Here is a 19,970-nt window from a genome sequence, read left to right on the forward strand (position 1 = left end):
CAATGATAAAATAGATATTTACAAAGGTAATACGTAACAAAATATTTAAACAAGACCAGTAGGACTAACATTAATTAAATATAGTTAACCATAGTCACAAAAAAAAAAAATACAATTTTTGTACATATAAAGAATTAAGAGTTTGGGGATAATCACTAGGAGTATACATGGTCAGACTCAATTTAAAGACTCGATTCGAACTTGAATATTTTAAAGACTAATTTAATATAATTTTATTGGATCTAAAATTAGGTAAAGATCTCAAAAATAAATTTGATCATTATTAAAGACTAATTTAATATAATTTTACTAGATCTAAAATTAGGTAAAGATCTCAAAAATAAACTCGATCATTATTTATATCCGGGTCAAGATAAATTCGTCTTCATTCGATTCATGTACATTTTTTTTGGTGACTAATTCATGTACATTTTAAAATAACTAAAAAATGTATATCTGTTTTAAATTAATTTTAATATTATGTTATATTAATTATAAATTTATTGTTTTATTTTTAATTACACTTGTTGAATTAAAAAATAAATAAAAAATATCAAATTAGAATTTATAGATAAATTTAAATTTAAATATAGATATCAATTTTTTATAATAATTTTTTTATAAATAAATATATTATAAATAAATTTATTTATAAATACTTTTTTGTAAATAATTATTAAAATTTTAAAGATCTAATTTTTATTCAATTTAAATTTAGTATAATTATAACTAAAAAATATTTAAATTTTATCGAATGTAAAATTAAATCAGAATCTAAAAAATAAATTCAGTATATATTTAAAATCAAATTTAAATTAAAACAAATTCAATTTCACCCTACTATACATACCCTCTTAGTAATCACCACCAAAGATGAGGAAAAGAAAGGTATGGACTTGAAAGCAACATTCAGTAAGCATATATAGCATTGAAGTCTAAAGTGTGATGAGTAGATGTAATGAAGTTAGGAAGCAAAATTGACGCAATTATTGACGCCACTTAAATGAAATCCCGTAATACTGATGGAATCATCCTCTGATTAGGTATTTTTTTTTTTCCATTTTCCGAAGACAAATAGGTCATAAACTCATAATACGTGTTTCTACAAGGATAAATTTAATATTTATTTTATAAAATTTATTTATTTTATATTTTAAAAACATATATTAAAGTTATAAAATAAAAAAATTTTATTAAAATTATAAAGAATTAATATTTTAATATATTTATGTTATATTATTAAAAAATATATTTCAAATTTTTTAATAATAAATTTATTATGTGTTCTAAAATTAGATAGTGACTAAATCTTTATTTTATTTACTTAAAACAAAACCTAGTGTTATATAGTTCTCACTTTTCTTGTCACAAACCAATATAACTTTAGAACATAAATAATTAAACAATTCTATTAAGTAATCAATAAAAAATACAATTAATTGTAGTTAATTAGTAATTTTTTAAAAAAATGTGAATTTAAATTATCATAAAAAATATTTAAAATTAAATAAAAAACTATTTAAAAAATAAAATATTTAAAATTAAATAAAAATAAACATTTAAAATTATTATAAAAAAATACAAAACAAGGAAGACTCGCTGCTCGTTCGTTAGCAACCACCTGTTGCTCCGCGCGTTGCACCGGCAAGAGAGAGTTAGAAGTCGTTCACCACCAACCCACGGCTAGATGGCGCTGGGTGTGACTATGAAAAGAAGGATAACGATTTATGTGGTTGTTTTTTAATGTGAATAAGAAAAAATTGAAATTAAAATTAACTATTTTTTTTTAAATTGATTCCACCACTAGTTGGTCTCTGTACTTTTTTATAATTAAAATAATATATCCATTTGATTTCCGTAACCAGCAGGATTTCTTTAGATGGTTAATATATCATTAGCAATTAAATATAAAAAGAGAAAAAAAATTGGTGTCGGTAGTGCCAATTGCACTATATTTTCTTCAAAGGTCTAGAAGATCATACTTGGTAAATTCTTAGTCTTATGCAACGCCACTTTTTATTATTCTAATTTAGTAACATTGTAGGACATAAACAAATTAACAAAGATTGAGTACAATAACAAGTAAATAAGCCGTAATCTTTCAAAGAATATTATTAATATTTGTTCAGCCTGACTCTGAGGCTCAAATTCTTCCTCCGGCTTAAATCGGCAGGGAATAAAAAATGTTTAATCAATATTTAAATTTAGAGTAATACTTTAAACAGGTCTCCAAAAATTTGGCAGTCGTATAGATTTGTTCCTCAAAAAAGTTAATTAAGTTTCGAATTCCTAAGATTATTAGATATATGTCATATAGGTCTCCAAACCGGGTTGAATCAGTTAACACGACACTCTCTTTCCTACGTAGAAGTTGTAGGTGTGACATGTCAGGTAAAGTAACACGTGTGGCACTCAGGACACATTAGTCTATGGACACATGGCTAAAATGACGTTGTTTTGGAATAACACCAAACAATGTCGTTTTGAGAGGACAGATACGCCCTCACTTTGTTCGCTGATTCTCCAAACTTCGACGTTTTAAAGTCAAATAAGTCCTCTAAAATTTTTGCTACAAGTCAAAAAGGTCCTTGAATTTATAGTATATATGCCAAATTGGTCCCCTCAAATTAAGCAACTAGAACCAAAATTAGAATGAAATCATAATAAAACTATCAAAAGTACGTCAAAGTATACAGTTCCAAGCACATGAAATGACAAATCTCAAGTACAATTACAATCAAACAATTAGAATTTGTCAGTGTCCTCATTTAACATCTTGTTCTTTTGCAGAACTTTGATCTCTTTATCTTCATGAATTGGGTGAATATCAGATTTCAAATTAGCAAAAGTGGGATCATACTAATACGTTGCCTTGTGGTCAACTGGTCATGGTAACCTAAGTCCAAACAAAATTTCTATAGGTCAAAGAAATAAATCAAGTCACCAAACAAGCAACACAATACAACAACATCACAACAGAATAAAAATTTCAAACACTTACATTGTTTTTGTTATTATCAAATACGTATCCGTAACCACTTCATAACTCTCACTTAAGCTACACTTACAACATACTATCTTTGATCTACTCTAACATCACATGATGCACGTTCATCATACTTCACTCTTTACTGCCAAGTTAATGCAGCAAAAGCTAACCTAACTTACCTCGAACAATGGCGATATGCATGACACACCACCGTCAAACAATTCCTGTACACACCATCAAAGTACCATTACGAATTTGGATAAACGTTAATAGGGGTGAAAAATATGAAGAGTTAGCTTGTAAAACTTAGGTGAGAGTTTGTGATACTTGTAATTTTATAAAGAGAAATGGAGAGGAATAGTTTTTTTATATAAGGTACTCACTTAAATTCAGAAACCTTTTTTACTTATAACAAAAATTTTAGAGGACTTATTTGACTTTAAAACGTCGAAGTTTGGAGAATCAGAGAATAAAAGTGGGGACGTATCTGTCCCCTCAAAACGACGTCGTTTGGTGTTGTCCCAAAACAACGTCGTTTTAGCCATGTGTCCAGGGACTAATGTGTCCTGAGTGCCACGCGTGTTGCTTTATCTGACACGTCACACCTACAACCTCCACATAGGAGAGAGGGTGTCGTGTTAACCAGTTGAACCTGGTTTGGGAACCTATATGACATATATCTAATAATTTTGGGGACTCGGGACCTAGTTTATTTTTCTGAGAGACAAATCTATCAGACCGCCAAATCCTTATGGACCTATTTAGGGTATTACTCTTAAATTTAAACACCTCTTTTATTCTAGTTAATAAAATAAGATAACAAGACAAATTATATAAAAAAGAGTCAAGAGCCTTCTTATATACATTATACACTCCTAATCCCTATTTATACTTCTTAAATCTATTCTAACTTGAGCGTTGGAATATCTTTGTAAATACCACTTTCTGTTGTTTTAAAAATCTGATCACATCATCACCAAGATTGGCCTAACCCGTACTAGTGAAAATATGTACATTGGCACTGTCTGTAAGGACCTGCCAAGCCTTGGTTTTCAAACCATCACCACGAATCAGACTTGCCAAATTTTCTCCGGCGCATGGGCCACGGAATGATGATCATCCCCCGAACCACGTGAGGGTAACCAGCATCATCCACGTCTAGCCAACCCCTTGCAGGCAGCAACCGCGAGAAAATGACCGCCGATCTGGTGAGGCCAGAGCAATCGACGACCTGAGAGAGAAAGCGATAAGAATAATTCAAGAACTCTACCAACGGGTACAGACCCTGGAAGGCCGGGTCACTTCCAAAGAGCGATACTAGCCGGAACAAACAAGCGAAGCGATCCCCAGGAGCGTATCACGACGAGAAGCAAGGAACAAAAGATCGCCTAACCGACATCACGGTGATGCCGAAATAGCAGCAGATCACGGGAATCCAAATGCCACCGTGATGACTATGAGAGAAAACATGAAAGAGATCCCAAACGAAGGAAGAACGATTACACAATAATGGGAGCCACCTCATTAACTAAGAAAGTTCTAAAGGCTAAAATACCAAAAGATTTCGACAAACCAACTGACATAAAGTACGATGGCACCAAGGATCCTCAGGAGCACCTAACGGCCTTTGAGATTAGGATGAACATAGAGGGAGCAGCCGACGGAGTTCGATGCAGGGCCTTTCTGGTAACACTAGCCGGTCCATCAATCAAGTGGTTCAACACCCTCTCGAATTGTTCCATATCTTTGCTTCGGCGACATCTCCAAGAAATTCATGGCACAATTTACCACAAAGATCACTAAGACGAAGCACCCGATCATCCTACTCGGAATCACACAGCAACCCGATGAACCCACAAGGAAATACCTGGATCGGCTCACTGATGAATGCTTGGAGGCCAACGGGTTAACAGATTCAGTGGCCAGCCTGTGCCTGACTAATGGGTTAATGAACGAGGATTTCCACAAACACGTCATAACCAAACTGGTATAGACTATGCATGAAATATAGAACATGGCTAAGGAATACATAAACGATGAAGAAGTGGGTCAAGTCGTGATAGCCAATAAACGGCCCCACGGAATAACCCGACACCTAGAGAAACCCCAAAGGAGCACACCACGCCCAATAGGCTGTCCAAAGTGGAAAAGTTTATAAACTACACCCCTCTTCTGGCCTCGATCACCGAGATCTACCACCTAATAGCAGAACGGGGCATCCTTCCCAAAGCCATACAATTGTAAGAGCGCACAGGCGGTAATAAAAGCCTATATTGCGACTATTATAGAGGATACAAGCACAAAAATCAGGACTATTTTGACCTCAAAGATGCTCTCGAATAAACCATCCGAGACAGCAAACTTCTCGAGTTTGCCAAAATTATTCAAGTGCCCAAGAAGGTCGAAAGGGAGAAGTCATCGGAGTGAGAAGGACAAAATCTCTGAATGGTGAAACCGGCACACTACGGAAGCCCAGAACCCGACCCGACCATAATATTAAATGTGATCATTGAAAAAGATGCATCCGAAAAATCCAAATCTGTATTAAAAAAGGATCTTTGAGTCTTGGCTGTGAAAGACGAAAAACGAGCCTCCTCTCTCCATCTGAGGATTGCCAAAATGGCACTTCAGTGGAAGCTGCCCCCTTTGTCATTTATTTCAGCCAGAGTCAGAATTGGGTTGGTTAAGCGAACATTGGTAGATACCGAAGCCGACTATAATATCCTCTTCAAAGGAGCCTTTGACAAGCTAGGATTCTGAAACAAAAACCTACAAAGTCACCGCAACAGAGTGACTGGACTCGAAGACAACTTCCTCAAGCCTGACGGTTCTATAGCGTTGCCAATCACCATTGGAACCAGAAGCCAGACGGAAAACATACTTTCCAAGTTCGTGGTTCTAAAGGACTCCACAGCCTATCATCCTGGGGAGGAAGACAATCAACGACCTCTCTGTCGCCATATTCACCAAGTTCCTAATAATGAAATTCTAAGCGGACGATGAAACCATAGGAACCATACATGGTGATTGAAAAGTCACAGCAGAGTGCAACAACGCAAGCCTATCCTTCTAAAAAAGTCCTGAAATGCAGCGGGAATCTTCCTAGCCAATCTGGATGACTGACAAGACGACCAACCCCGACTAGAACCAGAGGGAGATATAGAAAAGATACAGATGGGAAAACTACAAACGAGTTCACCTTCATCAATAAAAACCTCCTTTTCAACCTAAAAGGGGAACTTGCAAAACTCTTGAAAGAAAATAGAGATCTCTTCGTCTTCACTCCTGCCGACATGTCGGGAATAGACCTTGAGTTGATGTCTTACGGGATAGCCATAGATCCCAAGGCCAAGCCGATAGCCCAAAGAAGAAGGAAGATGTCCTCCGACCAGGCGAGCAAAGTTAAAAAACAAGTAAAAAGCCTACTTGAAGCCGGCTTCATCCAAGAACTACCCTACACGACCTAGCTGGCAAACGTTGTATTGGTAAAGAAAGCGAATGACAAATGATGAATATGCGTCAACTACACAAACTTGAACAAAGCCTGTCCAAAATATGTCTTCCCCATGCCAAACATCGACGGGTTGGTGGACGTCACCACAGGACACCAATACCTCAGTTTCATGGATGCATACTCGAAATACAACCAAATACCCATGCATGAGCTAGACGAAGAAAAAACGGCGTTCCTTACCCCCGAAGGCACATACTACTGCACTGTCATGCCGTTCAAACACTGGTGTCACCTACCAAAGACTCGTCACGAAGATCTTCAAAGATTTCACCAGAATGAAACTGGAGGTTTATATTGAAAACATGCTTGCCAAAACAGAAACAGGCAAAGAACTTATCAATGATCTCAAACTCATATTGGGCACTCTAAAAAAGCACCGGATGTTCCTCATATTTGGAATGAAGACCAGGAAATTACTGGACTTCATGATCACGCAACAGGGAGTGGAGGCAAACCCATAAAAATGCAAGGCTATCCTCGAGATGAGCAGCCCTGCAAATCTCAAGGATGTACAAAGGCTGATGGGACGACTAGCTGCCCTCTCACGCTTCCTCAGAGCCTTGAATCAGAAGTTCCAGTAGGTAGCGAAACGGCGCTTCCCCTTTAAAGTCAACTAGAAAGGATGGTGTCACCGGGCAGAAAACCTTAAAATATTTCTCTTTAAAACCATGGAAGGTTCGAACATCCCGAAAACCCGACGATACGACTGAGCCTGGAATGATATATAACCCTTCTTGTGTTTCTCCTTTTTAATCAGGATAGTGCACAAGAAAAAATACAAAAAAATTTCTCTCGAGCAGGAAGCTCCAAAAATTTACAAATCAACTTATAAGTCCACACGGCCGCCCAACTGTTTAGATACAGTTAAGACGGTGCCACCGAACATCGGTTCAGAAGGGCCTAGACGAAGACAAAGAAAGGGAGCCGTAGCCCCAGCTTCGTGAACATAGGCTCGTAAACCCACATCCAGTCGATAACCCATAGAAAATCAGGATTGATATAGGAAACTCTTTTGTCCTCCCCGGAGAGTGCCAACTCGTCCTGACGCTCGCATCACCTCTTCCGCACACCGCATCCTTATCACGAAACTTTCTAAGATCCTCCTCCGTGAGCTGGGAAGGCGTACCCAGCACATCGGAGGTTATCCAATAATAATCGTTAGGAACACCTCCGTCTGAGTAAACGGAAACCCTAGCACGCTCCGATCTCTGCCAAAATATACCTATAATTAAAGGGGACACCACTGTCAGCCTACTCTCCAGAAAAGAAAGAACACAAATTTTACACTAAAATCTACCGAATGTCTAAAAAAAATATTAACGATGGTACCTCTTATTTTTTCTACCGCTACGACACAAAAAATACCCAAAAAGGGAAAAATAGAAGTGATACAATGCACAAAATACTAAAACAAATAAAGGCACCAAATTGTATTTAGAGAACGAAAAAAATCAGCAAAAAAGTACGAACATAGAAGAATGCAGCCCCATCTGCCACCCAGAAATGCTGCAAAGAGTGTTTTTCAAACAAAGGAAAGTGACAGGCAATAGAAAAATGAAGAAAACTAAGAGAAGCAGTTACAAGTGAAGGAAAATAGACACCCAACGTTTCAAGTAAGAATCCGGAGGGACGAGGTGTAGAAATGGAATTTCAAAACCTCTCTACTTCCATTAAGTATTATTATAGCACTTCGAAAGATGTAACGAAATCCCACCGCCAAAAAATGCAACGGTTGATATGGGAACCACCCCGCACTCTGCCCTCGAACTCCCGAAATTCTGAACAATGGAGAAACGAACTCACTCATATTAGCGTCGAGACCCATCTAGCTTGCTCCCATACTCCGAGGGCAACTGTTGCGAGCTTAGGACCCGAGTCCCCAAAATGGCCAAACAAAGGCCCGATTCCCACGCCCAAATCCTCCCTACAGCCTAAACCGGCCAGAAAATCATAAATTCTTAACCAACATTTAAACTCAAATACCTTCCTTATTTTAGCTAATAAAATAAGATAACAAGACAAACTATATAAGGGAAGCTAAGTGGTCCCTTAGGTACGTTATACACTCCTAACCCCTATCTGTACCTCTTAAATCCATTCTAACTTGAGTGTCGAATTGTCTATGCAAGTACCACCCTTGACCCTCCGTCGTTCTAAAAGTCCGATCACGTCATCACCAAGACCGGCAAATCCCTAATCCTACCGTCAACCCGTACCAGCGAAAATACGTACACTATTCAAACATCACTAGAAACAATTGTTGAAATAGCATATTGATCGCAATAATGATTATTATTTTGATTAACTTAATACATTAAAAGGTTCGCAAATTATGCTGTTCTATTCAAAATCCGAGTAACACTGGAATTGATGGTCACCAGACAACTTCTAAGACTAAGCTAAAACCAAAAACTAAACCTAATTTTAGCATATTATTTTCAATTCAATGTCTAAAACTTAATACATTTTCAAGCATGATTCAGTTCCCAGGAGAAAGAAAAGAAACTTCATCTACATAAATGTTCGGTATTTTGCATTTGATATATTCAATGACTGTTACATGATTGAATTGCGAATCGGAACGTACGAATTGGTTCGCGCTTCTTGCTTCTTGCTTCTTGCTCCCTGTTGATTAATCAATTCCATATGCATTTTGCATCTCAAGAATGCATGTCATTAGCCACTCATTTGATTCACTTAATGTCAGATAAAGAGAACTTCATAAGTGACTAACACAAGTTCATTAAAAAGTGGAATACTAAAACCCCCTGAAGTACATTGTAAGTGAAACTGTATATGCAATACCTACAAAATTGTTTCATCATTTGTGGAATTTGTTGCTCATATGGACAAGGGAAGAAGAAGAGAAAGAAGAGTGGAAAGCCTATTGATACAAGAGGTTGTAAGCAGGTAAATCTTGTATTCTATGGATGTCTTCTAAGGATAGCTCTCTCTCCAACTGCAGCCGCGTCGCTCGTAGAACCTCCTGAAGCCATGGAAATCAACAGCAATCAAGAAATTAGTATGTCTTTCAGTTTTCATATAGAAAGGAATGGCTTCATTGGATTGTTCAAGTGGTTTGGTGCATGTTTCCATGACAATCTTGGTTCCTACGGTATCATTAGGTTACTATCACGAGACTCTTTTTTGTCTCAAGATAGGAACCATACACAACCTAATAATATATCCTAACATCATCTTCAGAAGTCATAGTTGTGTAGCGTGTTCTCCAAGGTAACTAATTTCCCCGCCCTTTTTTTGGTGATGCAGAAAGAATATAGAAAGAAAGAAAGAATACATTGAAGTCCATGTACTCTGCACACATAGCAAGCCACTGCGCATCCATCATCTCGAACGCTACACAAAATAGAACATCGAATGCTTCTTCATCTTCTGCAGAACCAGGCAGTGAAACTTTTAGTTCAATCAGTTGAAGGAGTAATAAGAAATAAAAAAATTCAGTTGACACCACTCTTACCTCCTAATAACCTCACAAAATTAATGCCCGGAAGACATCTAGGCTTCTCTGTCAAAAATAATATCAGTTAAGTTATTACAAAATGTAGCTTGCATTTCTTAGTTTTGACAAAGGAAAAATTTTCCAAATGACAAAATATAAAAGTAAAATGCATTGATGTAAGATAACTCATGGTCTTTAAGTCTTCCATAATTTTAAGTCTGTTGAATCTTGAGGGTGAAGCTGGTCAAATAAAATCAATAAATACTAAAAGTGAGTGCAATGAGAAATGGTTATCAAACCTGAGTGTAAATCCAGCATCTGTATCAACATATATGATATGTTAATGCCAGCAACGGCAAACGGATACTCCCATGTCGCTCGCTTTCCTCCTTTCTTTGTCATCAACCTGTTAAAAGATGTCTTCATTTGAATTTCCATAAAAATTAGTAATAACTCTTGTTTTTCTCCCAAGACATATATCAGGAAGATTATAATAAGCACATAAAAGAAGATCAAGTTCTTCCATATGTGCACAATGAAAAGAAGGAATGCATACCGGATAAGTCCTCACAAAATAGAGTAGGTTTTCGAGCGAAATGAAGCCGCATCCCCTGAGGAAAAACATGATATCAGAAAAGAAAAAAAAAAGTTGCCTGAAAATTTTGAGGTGAAGCACATTGAACCTCTTTTGAAGCCTAATGAACAAGTGATTTTTCATATTATTGTATCAACTAATCAGAAAATTGATGAGCTTCACCAAATAAGTTATTTAATAAATCTGTATACTAAACTAATTGCATGACACAGATCTCCACCGAGAAAAGGCCAGGATCAAATTTATTCTTGTTATGCTACAAGAGTTAATATTTGATTTTATTTACAACTTTGTCTGAAATGAATTGGTTAAGCCAAATACTGTCATCATCCACTAACCGAACGCAGCCTTTCGACCTATGTACTCAGCAAGTTGTTGCAAATGGACGAAACGAAAATGTCCCGTGATCTTATTTGAACATAACTGTTGTTACCTAAAGTCTGTTGATGGATTAGGACCTTGCCATCCCATTTCTTTCCATTGATCAGATATCAAGCCTTTCAGAGAGACATTTGGAAAGGCACAATGCCACAATGAACACAATGCTTCCTGTTGAGAGTTTATGACATTGTTAGTCAAGTGTGGCTTGAAGATATAATTGAAATCATTCTGAAATTACAGAGAGCATGATAAACAAAGAAATATACTTGATGATCCGGTCGAGCCTCATCGAATGGAACATTCACCCGTTCTTGAAGTCTTTGAAGTCTTTGCTCCTGAATATGACTATGAAACGTTCACTAAAAGAGAAATAACAATAGGAAACATACTAGGAAATATATGTGCTGATTTAAATTAAAAAAGTTTTCTGCCGCATTAAAAGTGAAATAGTTGCACTAGTTAAACAAATCACCATCTTTGGTTCTTCCTTTACCTGGATTGGTGTCAAAAGATAGTCAGCATTTCTTCGAGTGTTACTGCGGTTAAAGAGTGCTCCTATCCATGATCTTGATCCAACCATAGCATTAGCTTCATGCAACAAATTATATGAGGGATAAGCTATAGAAGAAAAAAACTTGAAAGATAAAACAGATACATAAAGAGAAACACCAAGTAGATTTCAGAACTACGTGTTCTTCTAGTTCATTCTTGAAAATTGCTTTTCCTAAAACACAGATTATATTGCAAAGGTGCATTCCATTGAAATAAATTTTCAGATGAAGCAAAGAAGCTCCTTTGTCTCCATTTGACAAAAAGCAAAAGCTCCATAACATAGCTACTGCCTACTGTTCAAACAATTACACAAGCTCAAAATATGAAAATGGGCTAAAAAAAAGGATCAAAACTTCATCCTAATTGACAAAATCAACAAAGGAAAATAGGCAATATAGCCATACTTAGAGTATATAAATTGCACATGAAATCCAGTTAGATAAAATTTACCCTCCAATGAAACATAAAAAGGAAATTATCATCATGAATGCAAGAGAATCAAATGATTTGAGCTTTTTTTTATTGGTTTCTCATGGTATCTCCCAGTCCAACAGGTCAAAAACTAATGTGTCACGAAATTGAGTTCCATTTTAAGAGTTTGCCGCCGGACAAAGGATTGTTAATGCATAAGGCTGGATTCGAAGCCCCCAACACTTATTTAAGTGAACTAACCACTCGATCAACTCAAGTTGATTAAATTATTTGAGTATTTGAATGGCACAATTTGCATAATGTGCAGAAATCTTGCATATTGTGATCAAGATAATAATAAAACTCTAAACAAACAAAAGATGATGATGGATGAAGGTAGAAGAGGGTGGGTTACTCACAAAAACATTGAGCAAACTGAGATACTAAGTGAGTGGAATTATGTGACCATTCCAACTCTTCATCTTTCTTTCTATGTCTCCAATAAATCTCATCTTCATCAACCTGCATTTCAATTCATAAGCCATGTGTTAACCCAAAAAGAAAAAACAAAAAAATTGGATTACACTTGCATAAGGAGAATATGAAAAACTCATCAATCCACAACATATGAAAGCAATTTACTTTCTCAAAATGGTTACAGAAACTGGTAAAAATGATGCAGTTTCTGAATACTATATATAGAAACTCCTACATTATCAAAATCAGTGATATATGAGGGGAAAAAAAGAAGAGGAGAATATTTGATTTACTTTGTGAAGAGAGGAGCAAGAAGGAAAACATCGTTTCCTCTTTCTCAATCTCATGAGGATGCAATCACACTCAAAAACCTTTCATCCCTTTTTTAAAGCTTAACAGAAACCAAAAGTCACAACAACAAAAGACAATTATTTTTTTTTTCTATATTAAAAAAAAAGACAGATCAATTTTTGAAAGAAAAGGGTCCCCAATGAATTATGATTGCAACCAAGCCATGCTAACCTTGTAAATTCAAACCTACCAATCATAAAAATTCTGTTTGTCCACTCATTTTTTTTTTCACTTAAGCAATTACTAGGGAGAGAGAGAGAAATAATAACCAGAAGTTTAATTAACATGAGACATAATAACACAAGTTGACATTGAAGGAAACACATAACAAAATAATCAAAAGGGGATTCTGCCTTTGCTTAACTTTAAGGAGTAAAAATGAAGTTAGTGATGGAAAAGTAGATTTGAAAAAAGCTGGTTCAGAAGTGGAGGTGGGTGGTGTCCGTGCTCTGCATAGCATATACCTTTAAGCTTTCTTTCTCTTTTTTTTTTTTTTTTAAATTTTTTTTAATTTTTTATTTCTAGCCCACCAACTTTACATACAAGACAAATATTTATATACTTTTGTCGTAACAAACGCTTTGAAATTCAATAAGAGGACAAGTGAAAAAGCATACCAAGGGAATTTCTTGTATATATGTTATTGTATCGTTGCGTAGACATTATCTTATTACATTGATTTTAGACACCTTCATAATAATAAAGTAAATTTCACTCATTTCATCAAAATATACTACTATGGTACGTGTATATTAAAATCAGTCACTAAAATCAGCCACTAGTATAAAATATATGTTAGAATATAAATATATATTAAAAATAAATTAAATCATACATATATTTATATACAAATATATTAATGACCGATTTTAATGTATAAATAGTATTTTTACAAAATATATCATAGATTATACAATTATTCATGATAAAAAAAATATATTTCACTATTTATTAAAAAGAATTACATTTTAAACTTTGGTTTACATTAAAAATTTTGTCCAATCAATCGAACACGTTTAAATTATCAAAATATTACGTGTGTATAAAAAATTAACTACAAAATTAGTGACGGTATATTTTATATATAAACATATATTATTTAATTTATTTTTAATTTATATTTTATTTTTTAATATGTATTATTCGAATAACTAATTTGATGACTGTTTTTTATATAGCTGATATAGTTGTTAAGTTATTTATAAATGTCACATTTATTTCCTTTTTGAATCTGCCTTAGAAAAAAATATTGTATTTTTGTGTTTAAATGACAATTATTTGTTCATCTCGTCGTTCTTATTATATACATATACATAATCATCTGAGTTTTAAATAACTTACTGACTAGCCCACCTTGGATCATTTCAGTTATTTATGTGATCCACTGTTTTATTTTGTATATATCCAAAATTAAGGTGGTGAAAATTTACGCAAGAATATTTGTTGAGGGAAAAAGAAAGGCTATAGTGGAAGATGTATAAATGCATAGATAGAATAATATAAGATAGATAGATAGATAGATAGATAGATACAACAAATACCTGCTATGTTATGATATAAGATATGATATGACATGTCAGTGTTGTTGGTGGTATCAATGTCTGGAATAGACCCACTATGATGGTAGAGGGGAGTGGTGGTGGGGCCAGAAAGAAGAACAACAAGAGATGGAAAAATGGCATTTTGTTGAAGGCTGAGTTTTGCATTGAGGAAGAGAAGAGGGCAAAGTGTTGTGTGATGGGTTTGCTTTGTTTATTTTTTATTTTCTTTTTTCTTTTTCCTTTTTCTGGATTATTTTTTTTTGTGGCTTTGGAAGCCATACATTTTCCTCATTGCTAGGCTATATCGTAGCTATCGCTGCTGGTTTAAGGTAATTTGGTTTCTCGTGTCATGATTATTTTTGTTTGCATGGTAGGAAAGTAATTACATATACTAAAGAACCATGCATAAAAAGTTAGTTATTATTTAAAAATACAAGATAAAATATATTATTAAAATATTAGACTAAAAAATTTAAATTAATAATTAAGTGATAGTCTAAAATAATAAAACATGATAATTTCTAATATTTTTCTTTCAAATAATTTTGTATAACTAAATGGTAAAGATCGTGTTTTACATCATTTTTTATTTCGAAAAATTAAACCTCTTAATGGATTATTGAAAGATAATATTGTGATCAAATTGATAATTTTTTAATTAAATAATGTTATAATGACTTAAGCCAATAAATTATAAATTAAATGACATATTCTCCTCATATTCACCTAGAAGTCATAAATTCAAATTTCACTTCTATCTTTCAAAAAAAATATATTATAATGACTTATTATGTCACGTGTATATAAATTATCTAACAGATGTAAAGACTAATTATTAAAAATCATATTATAAAAACACAAAATTAACCATACTTCGATAACACAAACAAGAATGAAATGGTGAGAAACATAAGCATGTTTTTGTTGAGATCAGACTGGGAATGCCTCAATGATTGATGGAAGAGCATTGATGTTGATGATGTTGTAGCGAGGGAAGCCTGTTTCCTTAAAGAGGCAGTTCCAATTTTCTTGGGTCCTTTCTTTGCCGCCACTGTTGTGTGCAAGAAGCATCATGTCGAAGGCAAACCCAGTGTCATCAAACACACCATTTCCTTCTGGTTTAAGAACATGATCCACAATTATCACCTTCCCACTCTCTCCTATTGCCTTCTTGCAGTTCTTCAAAATCTTTATGCAGTGCTCGTCGCTCCAATCATGTAAAATCCACTGTTGAAAAACATACATTATTGATCAAATGTCTTTTACACTTTGAAAACTATAAACTAAGTTGGGTTTGATACCTTCATGTAAATAGCATCTGCTTGAGGAATGGAAGCAAACATGTCTCCACCAACATGGGTGACACCATCATACATGGGTGCCGTTGCAACAACATGAGGCAAATCAAAGTTAATACCTTTGATGTGTGGGAATGCCTTCACAATCTCAGAGAGTGACCCTCCAATTCCACCTCCAACATCAACCAAAGACTTAATCTCTTTGAACCCATCTTTGTAGCCTGATATCACAGCCTTTGACACAACCCTTGCAGTGCAAACCATACCCTCATTGAACAACCTGTTATATTCAGGGTCCAAACCTACGTTTCACACCTAAAAACATTAGAAACATTTCTACTACATAGGAACTTGATTACAAATTTTTATATACTTGATAACAATTTTAAATGTTAAAACTTATTGAAGGATTTCAAAAGTAATTCAAACATAGAAAAAATTAGTAAAATATTTAAGAAATTCGAAATAGTAAAACATTATTTAATGTCAAATACAAGCCCATACTATATCTCTTTTATATCTTTGGATTCTTAAAATAAGAATAAATGTTTTATATCTTTTTATAATTTTTTTATGAATATATATTTGAAAACTTTTACAAAATTAAGAAAAATTCTAATAATCAAATTTTGTTTTGGTTTTTGCATGCACCTTTTAAATATTTTTACAAAAATTTATATAAATATACAAAACGTTTATCAAATACAAAATTTGTTTGCTATTTATAAAAGAAAAATATATCATTTAATTATTTTTATTATAGTTTTGAATTTTTCATAATTTATTTGTTTGTATTTTCAAATTTATTTTTGTAAATAATATGAATGTTTAAATACAATTTTAATATTTTATCATCGAAAACTACGTATACTTATTGTACCCTAAAAAAAAAAAATCGACAAATCCAAATATTGAGAAAGAGAGGTGAATTGATTTTGCAGAAGATTAGAGTTTGAAACCTGTCATAACAAATTGTTCATGGCCATGGCACTTGAAAAACGCAGTTCCATTTTGCATTCCTTCCCTGATACACTGACTAATGTAGTGAGCAGGGTTCAAGTGAATGGGATGATTCTCAAGCAGCAACATCGGCGCCAATGTCATCTTTGCGTCGCGTAGGATCCACTTGGAGGCGCGTGTGGCTCCGTACACCGTGTCTCCGTTTTCCGAGTGCTGAGCACTGAAGATCTTTCTTCTTACAAGAACCCTCATTATTCTTTCGAGCATGGAGATCTCAGGCGAAGCCGCGTCTTCAATTTCTTCGCCGATCTTCCACAACGGCAGTGACTCGCCGTGCCGCTCGATTATGTCGGCGATGCCGAGCTCTACGGCGCATTTTAGCGCCATGGAGTCTGTGAAGCTGGTCATGAACTTCCAGATTTCAGCTTGACCAAGCAATGATTCCATCTCCTCCTTGTCTTCCATGTTTACACCTTGCTGATCATCACTCAAATAATTTGCTAAGTAATACACAAATTTGAAGATATTATTTCGAAGATATTGATGTTAGACATCAATTTTTTTTTTTTTGAAAATTTAGTTGGGAATGAAACAACTTATGGATAAATTTTGTATATTAATTATTGGGTTAACTACTAAAAATGCTTCCGAATTATTTAAAGGCCGATAAAAATGCATTTGAATTTTATTGTCGACAAAAATGCCTTTAAATAATTTAAAAATGCATCAAAAATACCCAACTATAAATATGTATTTTTAAAAATACTTTAAAGATTGAATTTTCATGCAATTTTTTGTAAGAACGATTAAAAAAATGCGATATTATTATTCTTAAAATTTGATAATTTTTTGCTGATTATATATTTTTTTTGTGATTTTTTAAAAGTATTATTGGTTGTTAACAAAAAAAATTATAGACTTAACAAAAAATCACCAAATTTTAAGGATAATAATATCTCATTTTTATAATCATGCTTGCAAAAAATTGCATCAAAATTCAATCTCTAATATATTTTTTGAGAAATACATATTTAATGTTAAATAATCTTGCAAAAAAGCTAACATTAAATATGTATTTCTTAAAAAATACAATAGAGATTGAATTTTGATGAGATTTTTTGTAAAAATAATTAAAATAATGAGATATTATTATTCTTAAAATTTGATGTTTTTTTGTAAAGTATATATTTTTTGTGATTTTTTAAAAATATTATCAGTTGTTAACAAAAAAATTTTAAAACAAATATATACTTAACGAAAAATCACCAAATTTTAAGGATAATAATATCTCAATTTTATTATTAAGCTTGCAAAAAATTACATCAAAATTCAATTTTTAAGACATTTTTTAAAAATATATATTTACTGTTGGATATTTTTGTTGTGTTTTTAAATTATTTAAAAACATTTTTGTCGATAATAAAATTCAAGTACATTTTTGTCAACGTTTAAATAATTCGATAACATTTTTGGTGGTTAACCCATTAATTATCTTACATATTGAAGTTCATTAACGAAAATTTTAATTTTATTTTTTTAATAGAATTACACTTTTTTAATTGCGACTTTGTTTTTAGATTTTAAGAACGCAAAATATTTGTGCATTCGATTATCCTTTTAATAGAATTATAATTTTTTTTTCTACAAGAGTAATATTAGTAAATTGCGTATCTTGACCTAAAATTCGAACTTAAAATACTTACGGGGTAAAATGAAGTATTTAGCTTTTAAGCGTCATTTTTACGGATGATCATGTATTTAAAGAAAAAGACAAAAATATCTCTTCAAGAAAAATATTTTAGTTTTAACAATTTATCGTTATAATGTAGTAGTCCATTATTTATGTTCCAATAATACTAAAAAGAGTAAAATATATTTTTTGTCTTTAGAATTTGATAAAAATTTTAAAAATATCCTTAAATTTTATTTTGTTTCAATTTTGTCTCAAAAGTTTTCGATTTGCATCAAATATATTTCTAACGGTTAATTTTTTAAAAAATTTAAGACCAATTCAACAACAATTTTATAAGAACAACCCTCAACACAAGTAAATCAAACATAATTTTCATGCATTATTGTTAGATTGGTTTTAAAATTTTTAAAAATTTAGCCGTTAAGGGTATATTATTTAATGCATATCGAAAACTTTTGAAACAAAATTAAAACAAAATAAAATTTATGAGTATTTTTAAAACTTTTGTCAAACTTAAGGGACAAAAATATACTTTACTCTACTAAAAAATATCTAAAGTTATTTTATATTACATAATATTATTTATAATTTTATACATATAATATCTATAATTATATATTTATTACATTTAAAATTATATAATTATTTTTAACAATTATTAATAAATATTAAATAAAATAAATTTAGATTATTTGAATTAATTTTTTATTATTTTTTATTTATGCTCTATTAATACTCATTAATATATAACTAATATTTGTAAATTTTAATTAGCTTCAAAGAGAACGATAATTAATGCACCAATAATATATAATGATGCATGAACATGAAATTGTGCAATGAGCGATACAAAGTCACATGAATGATAAATTAATTTGGGCATATGTTTATAATCCTTGTTAGAGTTCATAGCTGGGACTTACATATAGCAATGGTATATACGCTTCGACGATAATAATCGAATGCGAAAACAAGAAAAGAAGAAAATGTATTATGTATGCGGCGTGTCTCCAATAATATGCAGCAATGAGAAATTATACATGTATATTGTGAGCTTAAGGACTCACCTGCATCATTTTATTTTGTCTTTTTTTCTTCCTGCAAATTGAGTATAACAACTTCTCGCTGTACCTTTTTATAGAGTAAACATAATTAATATATTAACAGTCTCGTTATATATTCAAATATTTTTGACAATTAAGTCTAATTACGTTAATTTAAATTTAACAAAATTTATTCACACAATATGCATATAAAATTTTGTCCTTTTTTTCTTCGTATGTATTTTTTTATAGGCCATATTCTCCTTCTTCTGTTAATGTTGTTGTTGCTATATTTTATTTTTCTCATCCTCATTTTTATGATTTGATATTGTTTTTTTTTATTTTTTTATTTTTTTGTTTATTTTTTTAAGAGAATAAAATAAGAAGAATTATGAAAAAATAAAATAAAAAAATAAAAAAAGCAGAAGAAGCAGAAGAAGATGTGAAAGAAGAAGAAGAAGAATTTTGAATTATACAGAATTTATGAGAACAAAAAAACCAAAATTTCTTAACAATAATAGATAAATTTCTAAATTTTGACATCGAAATTTTGCTACAAAAACACAAAAATGTCTTTTTTACTGTTGTATTTTTTTCTTTCTGTTTATTCTTCTTTCTTTCTTTTTTTTTTCTTTTTCTGTTGCTCTTATTTCTTCTTTTAAAAGCATTACTTCTCATATTACACTACAAAGAAAAATGTTGCAG

The 19,970-nt window shown here is 32.5% G+C and overlaps 2 protein-coding genes across 9 annotated transcripts; both read right to left on the minus strand.

The window, feature by feature from the left end:
* Positions 1-8,898: 8,898 nt before the first annotated feature.
* Positions 8,899-13,229, minus strand: LOC112789762 (uncharacterized). 6 transcript variants are annotated; one of them, XM_025831802.3, is made up of 10 exons: positions 13,095-13,229; positions 12,322-12,424; positions 11,433-11,527; positions 11,206-11,274; positions 10,992-11,107; positions 10,520-10,574; positions 10,263-10,383; positions 9,982-10,029; positions 9,802-9,896; positions 8,899-9,489 (listed from the first exon to the last, which is right to left on the minus strand). In XM_025831802.3, the coding sequence occupies exons 1-10, from the start codon at positions 13,188-13,190 to the stop codon at positions 9,388-9,390; spliced, it is 900 nt and encodes a 299-aa protein (XP_025687587.1). In that variant the 5' UTR covers positions 13,191-13,229; the 3' UTR covers positions 8,899-9,387. The 6 variants fall into 6 exon arrangements, with proteins under 6 accessions (XP_025687587.1, XP_025687588.1, XP_025687590.1 ...); XM_025831803.3 differs by lacking the exon at positions 13,095-13,229 and adding an exon at positions 13,000-13,072; XM_025831805.3 differs by lacking the exon at positions 13,095-13,229 and adding an exon at positions 12,921-13,068.
* Positions 13,230-14,992: 1,763 nt separating this feature from the next.
* Positions 14,993-19,443, minus strand: LOC112789764 ((R,S)-reticuline 7-O-methyltransferase-like). Of its 3 annotated transcripts, none has more exons than XM_025831808.2 (4): positions 19,290-19,443; positions 16,529-17,006; positions 15,573-15,871; positions 14,993-15,498 (listed from the first exon to the last, which is right to left on the minus strand). In XM_025831808.2, the coding sequence occupies exons 1-4, from the start codon at positions 19,296-19,298 to the stop codon at positions 15,202-15,204; spliced, it is 1,083 nt and encodes a 360-aa protein (XP_025687593.1). In that variant the 5' UTR covers positions 19,299-19,443; the 3' UTR covers positions 14,993-15,201. The 3 variants fall into 3 exon arrangements, with proteins under 3 accessions (XP_025687593.1, XP_025687594.1, XP_072088619.1); XM_025831809.2 differs by having other exon boundaries at positions 16,529-17,029; positions 19,290-19,371; XM_072232518.1 differs by lacking the exon at positions 19,290-19,443 and adding an exon at positions 19,146-19,165.
* Between the last annotated feature and the right edge of the window lie 527 nt (positions 19,444-19,970).

Source organism: Arachis hypogaea, chromosome 3 (genome assembly GCF_003086295.3).
Source record: "Arachis hypogaea cultivar Tifrunner chromosome 3, arahy.Tifrunner.gnm2.J5K5, whole genome shotgun sequence".
Lineage (NCBI taxonomy): Eukaryota > Viridiplantae > Streptophyta > Magnoliopsida > Fabales > Fabaceae > Arachis > Arachis hypogaea.

What these genes read in the sequence shown, in the direction of transcription:
- LOC112789762 (XM_025831802.3), bottom strand. Translation starts at nt 13,190, where the DNA reads ATGCTATGCAGAGCACGGACACCACCCACCTCCACTTCTGAACCAGCT. An exon ending in CTTCATTTTTACTCCTTAAA is followed by an intron (nt 12,425 to 13,094) that starts GTTAAGCAAAGG and finishes ATTGAAATGCAG; the next exon opens with GTTGATGAAGATGAGATTTA. An exon ending in GATGCTGGATTTACACTCAG is followed by an intron (nt 10,030 to 10,262) that starts GTTTGATAACCA and finishes TATTTTTGACAG; the next exon opens with AGAAGCCTAGATGTCTTCCG.
- LOC112789764 (XM_025831808.2), bottom strand. An exon ending in TGAACAATTTGTTATGACAG is followed by an intron (nt 15,872 to 16,528) that starts GTTTCAAACTCT and finishes TGTGAAACGTAG; the next exon opens with GTTTGGACCCTGAATATAAC. An exon ending in CAGATGCTATTTACATGAAG is followed by an intron (nt 15,499 to 15,572) that starts GTATCAAACCCA and finishes GTTTTTCAACAG; the next exon opens with TGGATTTTACATGATTGGAG.